Below are 15,658 nucleotides of genomic sequence, written 5' to 3' on the forward strand. Positions count from 1 at the left end.
CTTTATGCTGACGTTCCTAAGAGCAAAATCATTGGCCTTGTTGAGCAATAGCTTGAAAGGCAAAAAGGAAAGAAAAGGGCCCAAGATGACAGGGGTAGGATACACCCTCCCCAGATACAGGCAGCCAGCACCCCCAACAGCCAAGTCACACACTGGCAAAACCCACACCCGATGCTCTGTAAGGAGCAGCAAAGCAGAAAGGCAGCAAAGAGGTCCACAGTCAGGCTCTGCAGCAAGCCGCCCTCTTTATCCGAGCCACACCACCCCCATTCAGCCTCCATCCAGGCACCCCGAGGAAGCCCCAGCTTGTCTATGGCTTCCCGGCTAGGCAAAGCGTCCCCCAAACCCTGCTCTGCTCCCAGGACAGTCGCAAGCCACTTGTTTCCTGGAGTTGAGCTGTCTTGACAGCCTGGGAGCAGCTTCAGGTGCTTAACTTTGCTTTACGTTTCAACATCCCGTGTAAATGGAATGCGCGGGGAGCCCTGCCCCAGGAGAGCTCCTCCAGCCCAACACTGGCAACAAGACTTTTCAAACAAAAATACAGTCCTCTCCAGCCTGCAAGCACACGGAGGAGGGGAATATTAACTACACCTCTGATAATGAAACACCCAGAACCTGGCGAGAGGTAGTAAAAGGGAAAAGCAGAGGAGGGAGCAGAGCTTCGTTATGCAACCGCGTTATCTAACGACCACAGAGACACCCTATAGGGGCTCTTTGTTTGCAGAGGGAAGGAGAAAGAAATGCCACCAATATCTGAGTCACTGGTTCACCAAGAGGCTCCGAAGTTATTTTCAGATGGAAACTTTTCCAGTTTCACATGATAATTTGGGAGGACTGGCTAATTCCCTGGCTCCACCCACCGCCTTGTAACACAGCTCCCTGCTGCTCTTGCATATATAGATAGGTATGGCCCTACAATTGGGTGCAGACAAGAGCCTGGAGACAGAGGAAACCTAAACTTTCTTCCTTCCTAGCTGCCATCCACCTGCTCCCACCATGAAGAAGGAAATATTAACCCTGGCCTTTGCTCGATCCGTCTTTGTCGAGTTTATCTCCACACTCATCTTTGTCTTCATCGGCCTCGGCTCAGCCCTAAAGTGGCCGTCCGCCCTCCCCAGCATCCTTCAGATCTCGCTGGCGTTTGGCCTGGCCATCGGTACGTTGGTGCAGGCGTTTGGCCACATCAGCGGCGCCCACATCAACCCGGCGGTGACCATCGCCTTCTTTGTCGGGAACCAGATCTCCTTCCTCCGGACGCTTTTCTACGTGATCGCCCAACTCGTCGGGGCCATCGCCGGGGCTGGCATCCTGTACGGCGTGACACCGGTCAATACACGTGGCAACCTGGCCATCAACGCGGTAAGTGTCCCTACCTGGAGGTCGTTCCCTTGCCGTGTGGGCTTTCCTTTCCTTCTGAGCGCGGAGCTGGTGCCGGCACCAACCCGGAGAGCCAAATCCATTGATCTCGGCACATTGTCCTGCGTGCGCAGAGCGATGGGAATGGGATAGGAGCAAACACTAGCTAGCCAGCAGAGCATTGACATGACAGCTTTATTGTGTGGGGTAATGAATGCATGGGGTTTTTTTCCTTTAATAAGCGCTTCCTTTATCCTAAGGGCCTGAGTGAGTCACCCGCACCATTGAGATGTTCTTGACTGCAGCCTCTCCACCTGGAGATTAGCGCCGGGATAGGAGCTGCGCCAGGACGGAGGGGGGAGGGCAGGGAGCAGAGCCCAGTCAAACCAGTATGAGCAGGGGGAGCAGAAGCCCACTGTAACCAGTGTGCTGGGGGAGCTGGGAAACGGAGGTGGTTGGAGAGGTGGTGGAAAAGAGCTAAAGAAGGAGCAACGCACAGAGGGTGTGGAGAGGCTGTGAGCAGCAGGGGCTGCTCTTGGAGGAGGAGGGGAGACAGTGGGACCCTCTGAGATAAGCAGGGATGAGGAGCGTGTCTCAAACCCTTGGGGCAGTGCTGGGAAACCACCTGAAATGGGAGTGGTGGGGCTGCTGCTCCAACCGTGGCCAGGTCTGGACCCCTTGGAGCAGCACAGACACGTTGCAGAGGATTCGATCACTAGGATGGGGTGCTGCAATGCTCCACGCTCCCACATGCTGCACATCCCAAACCAGTCATCTTTAGCCAAAAACCAAACTGTGACAGTTTGGGTCACTTTGCCCTTCCCATGCCCAGTGGGGACGAGTCCATCTGACAGTCCCCAGTGGTTAGTGCAGAGGCACTGGGGCAACAACACCCCATTTTACCCCCCATGACTGCACCCCAACCTTCATCCAAACCCTCATCCTTCATCCCAGGTGCTTCCATGGTTGCTACCAGCTGCTCTCCAGCCTCTTGGGGAGGGGCTTCACAAAGCGGAGGGGAGAAGAGTCAGGATACGACAGCTCGCAAGGATCAAGAGGGAAAGAAATTCAGGGAAAAAGGGACAAATCAGTGTGGGATTTGGTGGGAAAGCGTTGAGTGTTGGGAGACAAGCAAGTGGAGAAAGATGTGGACAGTCCCAAGGAGGGAGGCTTAGGAGAGAGACAGATTTTGGAGCATTAAGCAGAAAGAAAGATAATTTCTTCCCTTCCAGGGAAAGGAGCAGTGAACCCAAGCAGTGGCCTCCACAGCGCCTTGTGCCCCAAGACTGGTCAGGGGACATGGGGGTGCTTCTTGTATGTGGCTTTGCCAACCCAAATCCACCAGCAAAGCACCTAAGAGCCCTCCTGGTGATGCCGAGCCCCAGGAATGGTTAATTATTGTCACTCTCAATGGTTCACAGCTCAACAACAACACGACCCCGGGCCAGGCCCTTGTGGTGGAGATCATCCTCACCTTCCAGCTGGCTGCATGCATCTTTGCGTCCACGGATAACCGAAGGAACGGCAACGTGGGCTCCCCGGCACTGTCCATTGGCCTCTCTGTCGCTGTAGGCCACTTGGTGGGGGTGAGTGTCCAGGCAGGAGAACAGGGCAGAGGGTCCCACTGGGGAAGGGCTCCCCAAAATACTCTCGTGTGGTTGGTCCCAGAGGGAGCTGCAACGGGAGAGCCAACATGGGACATATCTGGGCTCCCTGACCATCATGATGGGGGAATCTCCACCCCTCTGCAAGAGAGACGGCATCGGGGCCATTTCGGTCCCTGCTTCTGAAAAGTTGCTTGTGACTGCTGAGCACCATGATGCTTAACCTGGTCTCCTTTCCACACTGACAGATCTACTTCACCGGCTGCTCCATGAATCCAGCCCGGTCCTTTGGGCCTGCGGTCATCGTGAGGAGGTTCAGCCCAGCACATTGGGTGAGCATCAGCAGCGTGCTGGGATGGGCTGGCCGATGGGCCAGATGCAGGCAGCAAGGGGAGAGGGCAGCGACTGCCTTGGGGATTACAGGGCTGGGTGTTTCAGAGTCCATCCCAGGCCTAAAAGGATAAAGGGGGCTGGAGAACAAGAGAGGCTGTTCCCCTTGACGCATGGGGAACTGGTTATCCCCATAGCACAGAGCCAGCAAGGGGACAAGCATAAAGCCCCCATGCGACGGCGCACTCGGAGCTAGGGCATCATCTGAGGTCAATAAAACCCACAGAGTAGCCCAGCTTAGGCTTTCCACTCGCCCAGCGCTGCCTGCAAGATCTGACTCAGCCTTGCAGAGCAGCCCTGGTGTCTCCTTTCGAGCTCACCACATCTCTGCACTCATAAAGAGCTCGATTGTGGGAATTAAGAACTGGTAGTTGGCAAAATGTAAACTGACCTTGAGGTTAGAAGAACGATTGTGGATGACTGAGGCAACATTAGGGAACATCGTGTTGGAGCGCCAGAAACAGCAGGTCAGAACACCACCTGCAGAGCGCGCGGTGAGCGTGTGAGCAGTAAACAGATAAAACCTGAAGGTCAGTAGGATGTAGAAGTAAAAACGAACCTATGTAAACAAGTGGTAATAAATTGGGAGCTGGCACACAGCGCGGCGGCATTTGCTCTTGGCAATGCCCCCCCTTCAACAAACTGGCAAAAGTTTGTCATTACTCAGCGCGTCTCCCCGCTCCCGACTGGTCTGAGACTGACGCTTGACATCTTCAGCAGGGAAAGGTTGAGGGGATTTCAGCCCAAGAAGTCTACTGGAATGGGTATTTGTATCTCTCCATGGGCTAGGAGATGTGGAGCAGCGAGGGATGCTGGTGTGATGGCTGGACCTGGTGCACCAGCCTCCACAACTTGCTCTCACTCTCTCCCTTGTTGCTTTCTAGGTGTTCTGGGTTGGACCCATCCTCGGGGCTTGCTTGGCTGCTCTGCTCTACTTCTACATCCTCGTCCCCTACTGCATGAACATGTCAGATAGGGTTGCCATTGTCAAGGGCACCTACGAGTCAGAGGAGGAGTGGGAAGAGCAGAGAGAGGAGAGAAAGAAGTCCATGGAGTTGACCCCACCATAGGAACAGTTGGAAAAAAACAAGCGAAAGGAGGGGAGGAAGCCCCACACATGGGCTCATGTGTGCACCAAAGCCAGGCAATGAACACATCCAGCTACAGTAGACTCTTAAACAAAAGTCTTATAACTCAAAGACCATCTGTGACTAAAGAAAGGAGTATTGCAGTCTCTGTGTATATAATCCCTCTACATGAGTGTGAGCACTAGAACCTCTCCTAGCTTAACTGCAGCCAGCTAAGCCCAGCAAAGGAGTCTCAGCCCAGGGCAGCCTCTCAGAAGTGGTTTTACACCCACTCGGCTGCATCCCTGCCCTCCTAGGTGCAAGTTTTACACAATTTTCAGAGGCCTGAGACTGCACGTTCTGGTGCACACAGGATTTCGCCCCTGTGTCCGATGGCCCAGGGGGTGGAAATACCCTGTGGATACCAGCAAAGAAGAATGACCGCCTTGGGCAGGTAAGCGCAGCAAAATCCCCTGCTTCCTCCCTGCCACGGGCCCACGCTGCTCATAGATGCTCTTTCATGCATTAGCTGGTGCTGGTGAGTCCTATTTATTTGTGGCTGCAGAAAGAACGTGATTTTTGGATTTTGTGTTGAGATCTTTGTAATATAGTTTATTATTTATTGTGAATAAAGGAAATTTTAAGAGAGTCATGGGTGCAAATCAGCTCAGGTATCAAATTTTAGGAGCAAAAATGGATTAAGCTGGGTGCAAAGCTGTCCCAGAGAGCCAGGGCAAGAGCTTGGACCCAAATCCTGTGGCAGCTGGCACCACGAGCAGGTGGTTTGGCAGATGATAGTCATTAGTCCTGAGAGGGATAAATGGGCACTAGTGTTGGAGTGGGGGCAGCAGGAGGTGCCTTATGCCCGGGTGCTAGGTCCAGGGCGGTTTGAAGCCCATCTCTGGGGCTGACAGGAGCTGGGAGGAGCCAGCAGCAATCTTTCACGCACTGTGCCGGTTTGACTCGGGCACAGCTTTCTGCCATACCAGTTCTCCCAGACAGCTCCATGGGTGCCCTCAAAACTTGACCCACAACGGTCCCCAGCCCCCTCACCAGCTGCCAAACCCACACCTTCACCCTGACCTTTGCTGGAGCCTTGCTCTTCCAGTTCTGCCACAACCCTCTGCCAAAGCATCTCGCTCCTGACCTGGGCATGGGGACACTGTGCGCTGGCACCGTCCCAGCAGTCCCTCCCACCTTGTGCAAAACTCCACCATCACAGTCCCTCTTCTTGGTGCAAAGATGAGGTTTCCACTGAGCTCAGACCCCCAGGGAGGTGGGAGACGCTTGCCTGGGAGCTCCCTGATCCTAGAGGCAGCTCAATCCCAATCAGACAGGTTATGCCGCCTTTGCATGGCAGTGCCAGGGAGGATAGGAGGCATCACCTATATTTTAGCAAGCCCAAACAGATTTGTAGTCCAGGCTGTGGCACTGCACGAGCCTGGGCAGCAGTAGACCCTTGTCCCTCATTTCCCTTTGTCCCCCCAGTTCTCAACAGAAGAGTTTGGTAACAAGCAGGAGAAGAAAAGGAGATGGAAGAGCCCTTAGTTTGGTCCCACAGATCAGCAGCAGAGCTCAGAAGCTAAAAATGCAAGCCTGCACCCTGTATTAACCCTCTCACCTCACCCCTCCTCAAGGATGGGCCAAGATCTACGACCCTTTTGTGCCTCAGTTTCCTCTTTCGTAAGGGGGAAGAATATTAAGCCCCTTTCTCATTGGGAAAGGGCAGCATGGTCACGCGGGACATGGGAGATGCTTTACAGACACCAGCCCCAGGGAAAAATTAAAGCACTTCCAGATCCCGGGACATCTGAGCAACTCACAGTGAGACACAGGGCTGGGGCAGGTCAGCATTCCTAAAAGCTGCATCCCACGGTCTCCTTCCACTGCACCCCTAGACCCTGAAGATGCACCCAAAGGGTGCGTTCAGGGACCACCCCAGAGCGGGGAATCCTGGGCATCCCCCTCGCTCCATCCACCCTAACACCGGAGGAGGGATGCAGGAGGCCTGGCATACCCCACACCCCAGCCCGTGGTGGGAATCGGGGGCCACCACAGCACCCCACGGAGGGGCCCAGCCCACACCAGCGCTGCCAGCGTGATCAACAACCAGGAGAAGAAACCCAGCCTGGGTGTGAGCCCTCCGTGGGGATGAATCAGAGGATCCTGCGGCAGCAGCTTTGCGTCAGCACAAAAAGCACCCAGGGCCTGGCTCGAAAACACGGGCAGGATGGTCCCACACAGGGCTGGGGGGCACAAGCAATTAACCCCTTGCCCTGTGCACAGGCAGGGGCAGACCCTAAATCACGGGGTGAAGATCCCGGTGAAGGCAGCAGCATCCCTACGCGGTGCAGAGGTCTGGTGCTCAGCACGAGCCCCAGCACACCTTCCCCACGCGGCTTCTCCCTGGTCCCTGTTGCGTTTAGTCAAGGCAGAGAGGCTGCGTTTAATCCAGACCAAACCCTGGCATCCAGCAAGCGCCGGGACAGAGCCTGGGTCGTGGCTGGGAAACCCTGAGGTCCTGCTGCCTGTTCTCACTCGCCCAGAAATGGGAACAGCAGCGCTTAAAAACAAATAAATATTTTTTTTTTTGATAAAACATTCGAGCTTCTTCAGCCCCATTTTTAATGAGATTGAAAGGCTGGTGGTCAGCGGGAGCGACACTCCCTCAGAAATAGCCATTTCACAGAAAAAAATACCTTTATTTCAGCAGACACAGCAAGGGCTGGTATAATCCCTGCGTGTTCAAACCAGATTTACCTGTAACACACAATAACGCAGCCACAGCTCTACCACTCTTGTTTTCCCAGCTTCTCCCCAGAAACAGGAGTTTCCATTTCAGAAGCAGCATCCCGGCACACCTCCACCCCATACACCCACGCCACCGCCTACGGCCCCGCAGAGCCACACCATTTCGGTTATAAACAAGTGAACTATATTGGTGCTTTGTGTTACCAGCTATTTTTTTTTTTTTTTCCTATTTTAGAGGTACATCACCAGGTGAAACTTACACCGAAGCACTTCAACGTACCATTTTTGTACGTATTTGCCATAATTAAGAAGAGGGGAATGGATGCAGTTATTTCCTAAACACGCCTGCTAGCAATTACTTTGCACTAAGAGGATTTCACGGGCTATTTCTCGTTCTTGAGTACCTTTTCCATTAGCAGATAATTACTGCACAGCTTTAAAATTTTCTATAATTTTTTCGGGCAGGGAGGAAAAACCCAACTATTTTCACATGTTGTAACAATCTAGAAACCTTATATCTTTTTACACATCAAAGGGCTTTCAGTCTACTTAAGGAAGGCCTCTAGCAGCCCTGTTTGTGTGTCATTTAAAGTCCCTGAAACACAACCTTGCTGGGCCACAGGAGAGACACGGAAAGGAACCAGGTGCTGAGGAGAAGCAAGACCCAGTGGCAATATCTCAATTAAAAAAATTTTAATAGGTTGCAGGTGCCTCTTTGCTTCAGCCCCTTGCAGAGGGTCAGCCCCAGCTCTCTCCATCACCCTGCCCCTGAGCCAGAAGGGGTAATGCTCCACAGTTTGGCAGCGCATCCCTTCCACCAGCTCGGACTGTTTTGCAGCCCTGTGCTTCGCTTAAAGCCGCAGTTTCTGACTTCACGTGAAAAGCATGAGGGTGGTTTCACCTGCAGAACAACGCAGGGCAGTCCTCACTCCTGCTTGTTGAAAACAGGATGAGAGATGAAAAAGAAACCCAGGCAGACACCAGGGAAGATGGAAAAGCTTTGCAGAGGGGTACTGCAGCCCATCAAGTGCTGCTGGACAGTCCACGCAGCACAGGGAAGCAAACCCCCCTCCAGGAGGTCTTCCGCCACGTTGCTGGAGTCCCAAGCAGCCAGGGACCAACTCAGGAACAAGGTGAGGCACAAAGAAGCCAACATAGAGCCACCCTCCCTCTGCAGATCGCTCCGCACTGAGCTGGGAGATGAAGGCTGGCAGATAAAGAACTCTCCGGTGCATCACCCAGGGCTGACGGGCAGCGATGCTGCCGACAGAGGAGAAACCTCCGTGCAGAGACATGGCAGAGGCTGGCCTGGGTGTTGGCATTAGTCATGGTACAGACTGTCAGCACCCACCTCCTCTTGAGCACAAGCACCGAGTCTTCCCCCTCCTACTCAGCCTCTGCCCAGCCTATAGTTGTTGTGGTACCGATTCGTTACGAGCCAGGAAACAGCTCACACAGCCACTGAGGGCCAACAGCCACCCTTCCTGTTGTTGAAAGGCATCACCCCAGCCAGGTAATGCAGCCTCCGCCTGAAGATCAGCTGCTGTAATTTGTATTTTGCTCGCTGGCTCATATCACGCTTGATTCGGGGTTGAATGCAGCAGCACATTGGTCAGGCTTCGGCACCCACCGGCACCCTGGGGACAAGCTGCCGTGCTCACGTGAGTGTGAAGCCGCCAGGGTCCTGCTTGGTCCTTGTGTCAGCATCGCTGCAGCGCACCACGATCCTGCTGTGTGCATGGGCAGATGTGGGGAGATGCAGCACCGTGATACATAGAAATACAGGGTAAGGTGAGCGTTGCCCCTAAATAAACCATGCCATTAAAGAGAAGAAGGGCAGGAGGTGTCCAGAGACCAGGGTGGGCAGGAGTAGATCTGCCTGGTGTGTCTGTTCCCACCTCAACACTCTCCTACAGCCCCAAAAATGCCTCTTTAAAGCCCAACAGAGTTTGGAGTTATTAGCAGGTGCCCCAAGGTGGGGGACCAGGAGGGGACAGGGGTTGGCCTGCCCTGGCGCCAAGCATGGGTGCTCTAGAGCAGCACCCATGGGAGAGCAATGGGTGCCCAGGGCATCTCTTGCTGCCCTCTGCTGGGATGCTCCATGGAGAACAGAAGGGACCAGGAACACCCTCACCAGAACAGATCCATCTGAGGGGAAAAAACCCACTCTTGCTTCCACCCCCCCTTCCCCAAAGCTCACCCACAGCACCCCATGTGAAGACAAAATTCCCTCCCGCCCCAGCGTGTGGGGACCACAGGCTCAGCACTGGCTGGATCAGGGCTGTATTTCTGCTGCCAAGTTTCCTCTTGCTCAGACTTTTGGCCTCCGCTTTCCAGGATACAGCCCGCCGCTGCCCGTTTGTTCTTAATCACCCTCCTGTAAACAAGCAAAGTCCAACGGCGGCTCACATAATGGATCCTTGTGCTGCTGGGTGGTGACATCAATAAAAAAAAAAAAGAGTAATAAGTAAAGAAAGGAAAATAAAAAAGCAATCCTGCAGCCCTGAGGTCGGTCTGACAAAGGTGCTTTGTTGGGAAAGGTCAGCTCTGGAGCCGGGAGGGTTTCCCAGGCACAGCCGTTGGGAGCAAGGAGAATGCAAGGACTTAGCAAGCAAGGAGGGGATTAAACATGGCTTTGTTAAACCACAGCCCAGCGGAGGCCTCTGAGCTGTCCAAGCTCCCACCCAGGAGAGGTGCAAGCTCACGATTTGGGCTGGTTTACTCCAAAACAAGAGGTCCCCAAGCTCATTGCCTCCCACCAGCGTCGGGATGTACAGGACCAAGGGAGGACACTTCCTTGAGGCCCCTTCCCATGCAGCAAAACTGCAGCGCTGGGCATGAGATCTGGGAACCAGTTCAGCTCAAACAGCCCCTAAAAAGCAACCACGAGCCAACAAAATAAAACAAATCCTCTGGCATGTGTCCTCCAGGATACAGTCCCTTCTCTGCTGGCTTGACATTAATCCTGTTTGGCAAGACAGCAAGAGCTCTTTCGCCCACAAGCAAGGTGCAGCTGCAGGTTGATATAATGCCCTCTTGTGCAGCCTGGAAAAAAAAAAATAAATGGATGGAAACAAAATCAAAAATGTCCTACACAATTTGCCTTTTTAAAAAAGCCACAAATAAAGAAAAACCTATTCCCTTTCCCCAACAATTCTTTCAACTTTTAGCAGCTGGGATTTTTCCCTTATTCCCAGGAGCTGTATTTATCTGGTGACAGAGCAGCTGTTTTCCTGCCAAAGCAGCATCAGCTAGAGAAAATGAGCCCTTTCTCCACTCTTAAAAAATAAGGAATTTAAGCTACTTATCCAAACAGCCAATTGCTTTCTCACTGAGAGCCGTTGTCCCCCACTTAGAGCTCAGAGTCCATAGGAATTATAACAGCTGTTATCAGCACCAATCACCAGCATAAGGGAAAGGGATATAAAATGCTATCAGCTTATTTTGTTCCCAGTAGATAAGAAAACATCTACAGGCGTTTCACAAAGAAATCCCATCAGAACGGTTAATCGGTGGATAAAAACTTCATTTAAGTCCAGTGTGTAAATATGCAGCTACTGGCACTAGTGACATCAGCAGGCTCTTTATCTATATGTCTTTGTCCCACACTTCTGCCGCACTGTCTGCGTTAGGATTTTGCTTTGGGTTTCGAGCCAAAAACCGCAGTTGAACATCATTAACCAGCAGAGCTCAGCGCTCCCTCTCTGCAGGCAGCATCCCTGCAAGAATGACACCCTGCGCTTGAGTTTACTCATCCTTTCTCTATCATTCAACCCCCAAATACTCCTTTTCCTCTGGAAACAGCAACGCATCTGAAGAACACACCTTTGCTCCAGCAGCCAACTTTTCAGCGGTTCAGGCAAAACAACACTTTGTGGCATTAATAAGACTTTTCCCCACCCACAGGAAGGCACCTCCAAGACTAAATGAGACATCCCACAGCACCAGGGTCATCAGGACCAAACAGCCAGCAGCAGACCAGCTGCTGGGTTTTCAGCTTGTGCTGTTGCTATTTAGCACCAGCTCCCGTCTCAAAACTAGACCAGAGTGGACATGACAGGTACCCACGACCGCGGGGAGATTTTCCACCTGGGCATGGGAGCTGTAGGTCTCAAGGCAACCCCTGCCCCAATCTGGGGGACTCAAATCCTCCTGTGAAAGGCTGGAAGCGTCACAAGAATAAATTTGGCATGAATGTCTTGGACAAAGGAGGGCTCAGACAGTTCAAATTTGCTGAAAACAGTCAGTGCAAGTCAGCAGACAAACCTTCAGTCTCCAGGTGAAGGAGCTGAGGCCAAAGGGTCTGAATTCTGCAGCTGCAGCAGGGTGCAACTCCCCAAGTTTATCGTTTGACATCCCCTGGGGTAGATCGAAAGCTGTAGCCAAACATCCCCGGCTGAGCAAACACGGCTTCTCTATACAAACAAGCAAGTGAATCTTGAGGCATAATTTGTCATCTAATTGCACCAACACACCCAGGATTAATTGTTGCATTTGAATGCAAAGAAGTTTTGAATTATGGCACGATCAGCTTTCATCAGCCAGTTACCAACGATTGCTGGTGAAATAAAAGCCATCGCAAACAGCCAGAGAAAGGTCTCTCGTCGGGGTTTTTTGCAAATCTGAAGAGTCAGGGGTTATTTAATCACACACAAGCCTGCTAAGGGCCCATAGAAGAGGGTGAAATTAAAACCTCTGCCACATTTGCTCCAGTCTCTGCTGAGGACTTTAGTCTATGCACAATGGTAGCTGGTCTCATTAGGGTCTATAAGATTTTTATAGCTTTATAAGTAGGAAGAAGAGGCAGGTTAAAAAAAGAAACCTGACAAAGTTTCAAAGCCAAGGGGATGTTTAACAGAAATAAACCATTAACCACCATTTCCCTTTGCCTCAAATAAAGAAGGGCAACTAAAAAAAGAAACACCCTGATCCTAAATCACCATTTTGGCAGGCTGCAGGCACAGAACCACCGAGGTGTTGAGGCAAACCTTCCCACAGCCACCCAACTCCATGGGCATCGCCCCAGGAGCTCCCCACACACTTTGCTGGCCCAGAGCTGCCCCAGCTCAGCTCCTGCAGCGCCCCAGCAATTGCTTGGTGCAGCGCCAGGGTGCCCTGAGGGACTGAGCCTGCTCAGGGCACCCACAGCTTGCTCAAAGCCACCTAATAGCACCTGACACATCTCACAGCAGGTGGTTTTCTCCAAAAGCGAGAGGGAAGCACCCACCTTTCACTGCAGAGCATCAGCTGAGAGCACACAGGGAGCAAGGGACAGCCGAGGAGGAGGAGTAGGGGGGGTGACAGGCTCACAAGGCTGAAGACTATGGAGGGACTGAGCACCAGGCTTTGTAGGTAGCGAGGGTTCAGCCACATCCTGCTCCACCTGCTGAGGCTAATTGCTGGGGTTTTAGCCAAAGGAGGTAAAATGCCCTGGTTAACCCAGGTGAAAGGACGGAGCCTCTAATCTGACCTTCACGTAATCCCCAACGGCCAGCGGCTCCCACTAATGGGGAGGAGCGGGGACACTCTTGCAGCAGTGTCACCACAGCTGGGTACCCACCAGGTGTCCAGATGCCAAATGTTGGAGCCCCATGCTTGACCCCAATGCAATTTGCCATTAGCTCACACATCTCCCAGCCCGGCATGGGTGCAAGCTGGGTTCTCATCCAACAATCCACTAACGAAACCACTTCCACTTCTCCACGCTCACGTTCAAGTTTCCCATGTGAGAAACATGACCTTGGCACCCAACAGTTTGCCTTGCCGTGTATATATCATGGACATTTAGTGCTCCTGAAAGGTGCTTGGGAACAGGAGAGCAATGGGAGCTGGGGACAAGAAGGGTGTCACCCAGTTTCCTTTTGCTACATTAACAGCAAAGGGAGAAAAGTAATAGATTCATCAAAAATGGAGATCCACCATGGGGTAGATACAGCCTGAGCTTGATTTTGGGAAGGGCTACATGGCATTGACCTGTGTTCTTAAGAGCTCATGGCTCCAGATGAGCTCCGCACAGCCTGCCATGTAGCTCGGCACCATCTCTGCATCCCACCACACTCTTCGTCCCTGGCATCAAGGGTCAGCCACGAGCACAAGCCAGGAGGCTGCGGGCCCTCGACTCTGCAGCATCAAAGGCAGATATTGTTTCCTGCCTAAAAAAACACGCACAAAGGGGAAAAAGGGGCAGGAAAATAATCCACGTCCCTTCAGAGCTGCCAAAATACCTTTCTGGGAACACAGAATATCTTTCTTTAATGGCCCTCCCTTTGCTCTTAAACACCTGTGAAGCAAAACACAGGAAAAAAGCCCAAAAGATGCTGAAACCAAAACCGTGCACCCAGCATCACCCTGAAGGAGGTGTTTCAGGTTAAACCACTGACCCGAGAAGGTCTTTCTTTGCCCAGTTATGCCTTGGCAGTAGCCACTGCCAGCGAGAGGCAGCATGCTCTGACACACGGGTATAAAATTGCCTCCAGTTATGGCAGGGAGGGAGGAGGCCACTAATGCCTTCAGCCATGGGGAAAAGGAGAGTGGAGAGCGCTGATTCATGGGGCAACAGGCTCTGAATTGCGGTTGGGGGGACACACAGGAGAAGGTTTTTCCATCCTCTGCTCTGTTGCGCTGGGTTGGACCTGAAATGCACCTCTGTGGGAAACGAAGGTCTCTTTGCAGAGGATCCAAGAAGTCAAAGCCTTTATTCTTCCTTGCTTGCAGTAAATCCCTCCCAAATTAATCATCACTTGCTTTGACTGCACCCGCAGCTACAGGGCAGTAGTATCAGAGCAGTTTGATGTATCTGTGGTGAATCTGTGGTTGCCTTCAGGACATCAAGGCGTGCCAGCCTGACCCCATCATGCCAGGCAGGGAAACCGAGCCCCAGAGCAGGAGCTGGCTGGCGGCAGAACGAGGCTCAGCAGGTCTGTGTTATAATTTAAGAGCAGGCTTAAGCATAAACTCATCTTGTTTCCAGCCTGATTTTGGGCAGCTCAGCAAGACCATGGCCCATCATCCCCATCAGAGCAACCTAGCTCCTTCTGCCTCTCCCCATGCTTGCAGAGACCACAACGGGTAGAGGTGGGCAGGTTGGCCACACAGCTGGTCCTGGTGTGACCTAATGGGAAAATGCAGCAAAGGTTGGATGGGGTATGGATGAGTTTATCTAAGGGTTTGTGGACATGGAGAACAGTCCATGAGTCTTCTTTTATCACCTTTTTAGGTCCATGCTCCGTCAGCGCAGGATGCTCATGTGTTCTCAAAGGTGCTTCTCCAAAGAGGCCGACAGAGCAAGGATTTGAACCAAAACCAACCCGAATGGGCTGTGGCATCACTGTGTTGCCACTAACAGCATCCCCCAGCCCACGGTCTTCCATCCCCAAAGAGAGGGATATCGCATCGCTTCAGTCCTTGCAGGGACAGACTGGGGGTTTTGGGAGCCGCCAAGCAAGGGGCAGGAGGCTGCGAGGCAGCTGAAGGGTTGGCAGAGGAAGGATGGGCAGAGGAAGTCTGCCACCTGCTGTCCATAAACACCTTAACAAGTCATAAAATGGGACAAAATTCAGATCTGCATCTTAAAACACAGGTTCGTTTCCCCATGGTGCGGTTCTCCAGGGTGGGAGATCCACCAGCAAATCAACCCCTGTGGAAAGGGGAAGACCACAGAGGACCCTTGGGAAGGGAAGACCATCATGGCCCAACGGGCTGGTGAAAATCACCCATGGAGAGTGGGGAAAGTGTCCCGTAGGACTTTTCTCCAACCCACTCTGTCACTGGGAGCCACAATTAAGGAAACCAAGAAGCAACACGACAAGCACTGCACTGGCTGAGCTGAATTTCTTTTCTCCTGAGCCCTTCACCACTGCAGATAGCTCATGTGTCTTCCTGGGCCAGGGGGACATCGCAAACAGTGTCATAGTGAGCTAATTTGGTGGCATTAATAAATATCCCATCCAAGTGATGGGTAGGAGACCAGGACCTCTCCTCTGAAGGTTGAGCTAATTAATCTCCTACCTTCCTCCACTGATGTCAGGCTTTCTCGTAAGACCATTGTTGGCCCTAATTAAAAGGCTTTTCAAGATGAGAGTCCCCAGAACACCAGCCATATTTTGACAGTGATAATAATTACAGAAATATCTTTGGTAGAATAATAATAATTACCCAACCACAAGAAGAAAGGTTCCAGGAGGAGACGACAGCAAGTGACAGAGAAATCAGGACTTTGTCTCTTGTGGTGGCTGGTGTTGGGCAGGGGAGAAACATGACCCAGCTTCCTAAGACTTGCTTTTCTCTGCCCATTGACCATGCCTCTGTGAAAAAGGCACATTTAGTCCCCTGAGCACTGAACTGCAGACATTCCTTAGCCAAGAGTTCCCCAAATATCTCAAAACTGCCCCAGAAACACAACCTGCCATCGACCCCCCAAAGGAGCAGCCCTCAACAGCTCATCTGACCTCCCAGCATCTTCAGGGAGCGGAGGGCTTTGCTCCATGTGCA

General features: G+C 52.4%; 1 protein-coding gene across 1 annotated transcript; it reads left to right on the forward strand.

The window, feature by feature from the left end:
* Window positions 1-981: 981 nt before the first annotated feature.
* AQP5 (aquaporin 5) lies at window positions 982-4,420 on the forward strand. Its single transcript, XM_074807517.1, has 4 exons — window positions 982-1,359; window positions 2,778-2,942; window positions 3,209-3,292; window positions 4,235-4,420. The coding sequence occupies exons 1-4, from the start codon at window positions 997-999 to the stop codon at window positions 4,418-4,420; spliced, it is 798 nt and encodes a 265-aa protein (XP_074663618.1). The 5' UTR covers window positions 982-996.
* The last annotated feature ends 11,238 nt before the right edge of the window (window positions 4,421-15,658 follow it).

This window comes from Strix aluco, chromosome 27, assembly GCF_031877795.1.
Source record: "Strix aluco isolate bStrAlu1 chromosome 27, bStrAlu1.hap1, whole genome shotgun sequence".
Lineage (NCBI taxonomy): Eukaryota > Metazoa > Chordata > Aves > Strigiformes > Strigidae > Strix > Strix aluco.

Excerpts from the sequence above, each read along its gene's own strand:
- AQP5 (XM_074807517.1), top strand. The coding sequence starts at position 997 with ATGAAGAAGGAAATATTAACCCTGGCCTTTGCTCGATCCGTCTTTGTC. Across the intron at positions 1,360-2,777 it reads GCAACCTGGCCATCAACGCG|CTCAACAACAACACGACCCC; the intron begins GTAAGTGTCCCT and ends AATGGTTCACAG. Across the intron at positions 2,943-3,208 it reads CTGTAGGCCACTTGGTGGGG|ATCTACTTCACCGGCTGCTC; the intron begins GTGAGTGTCCAG and ends CCACACTGACAG.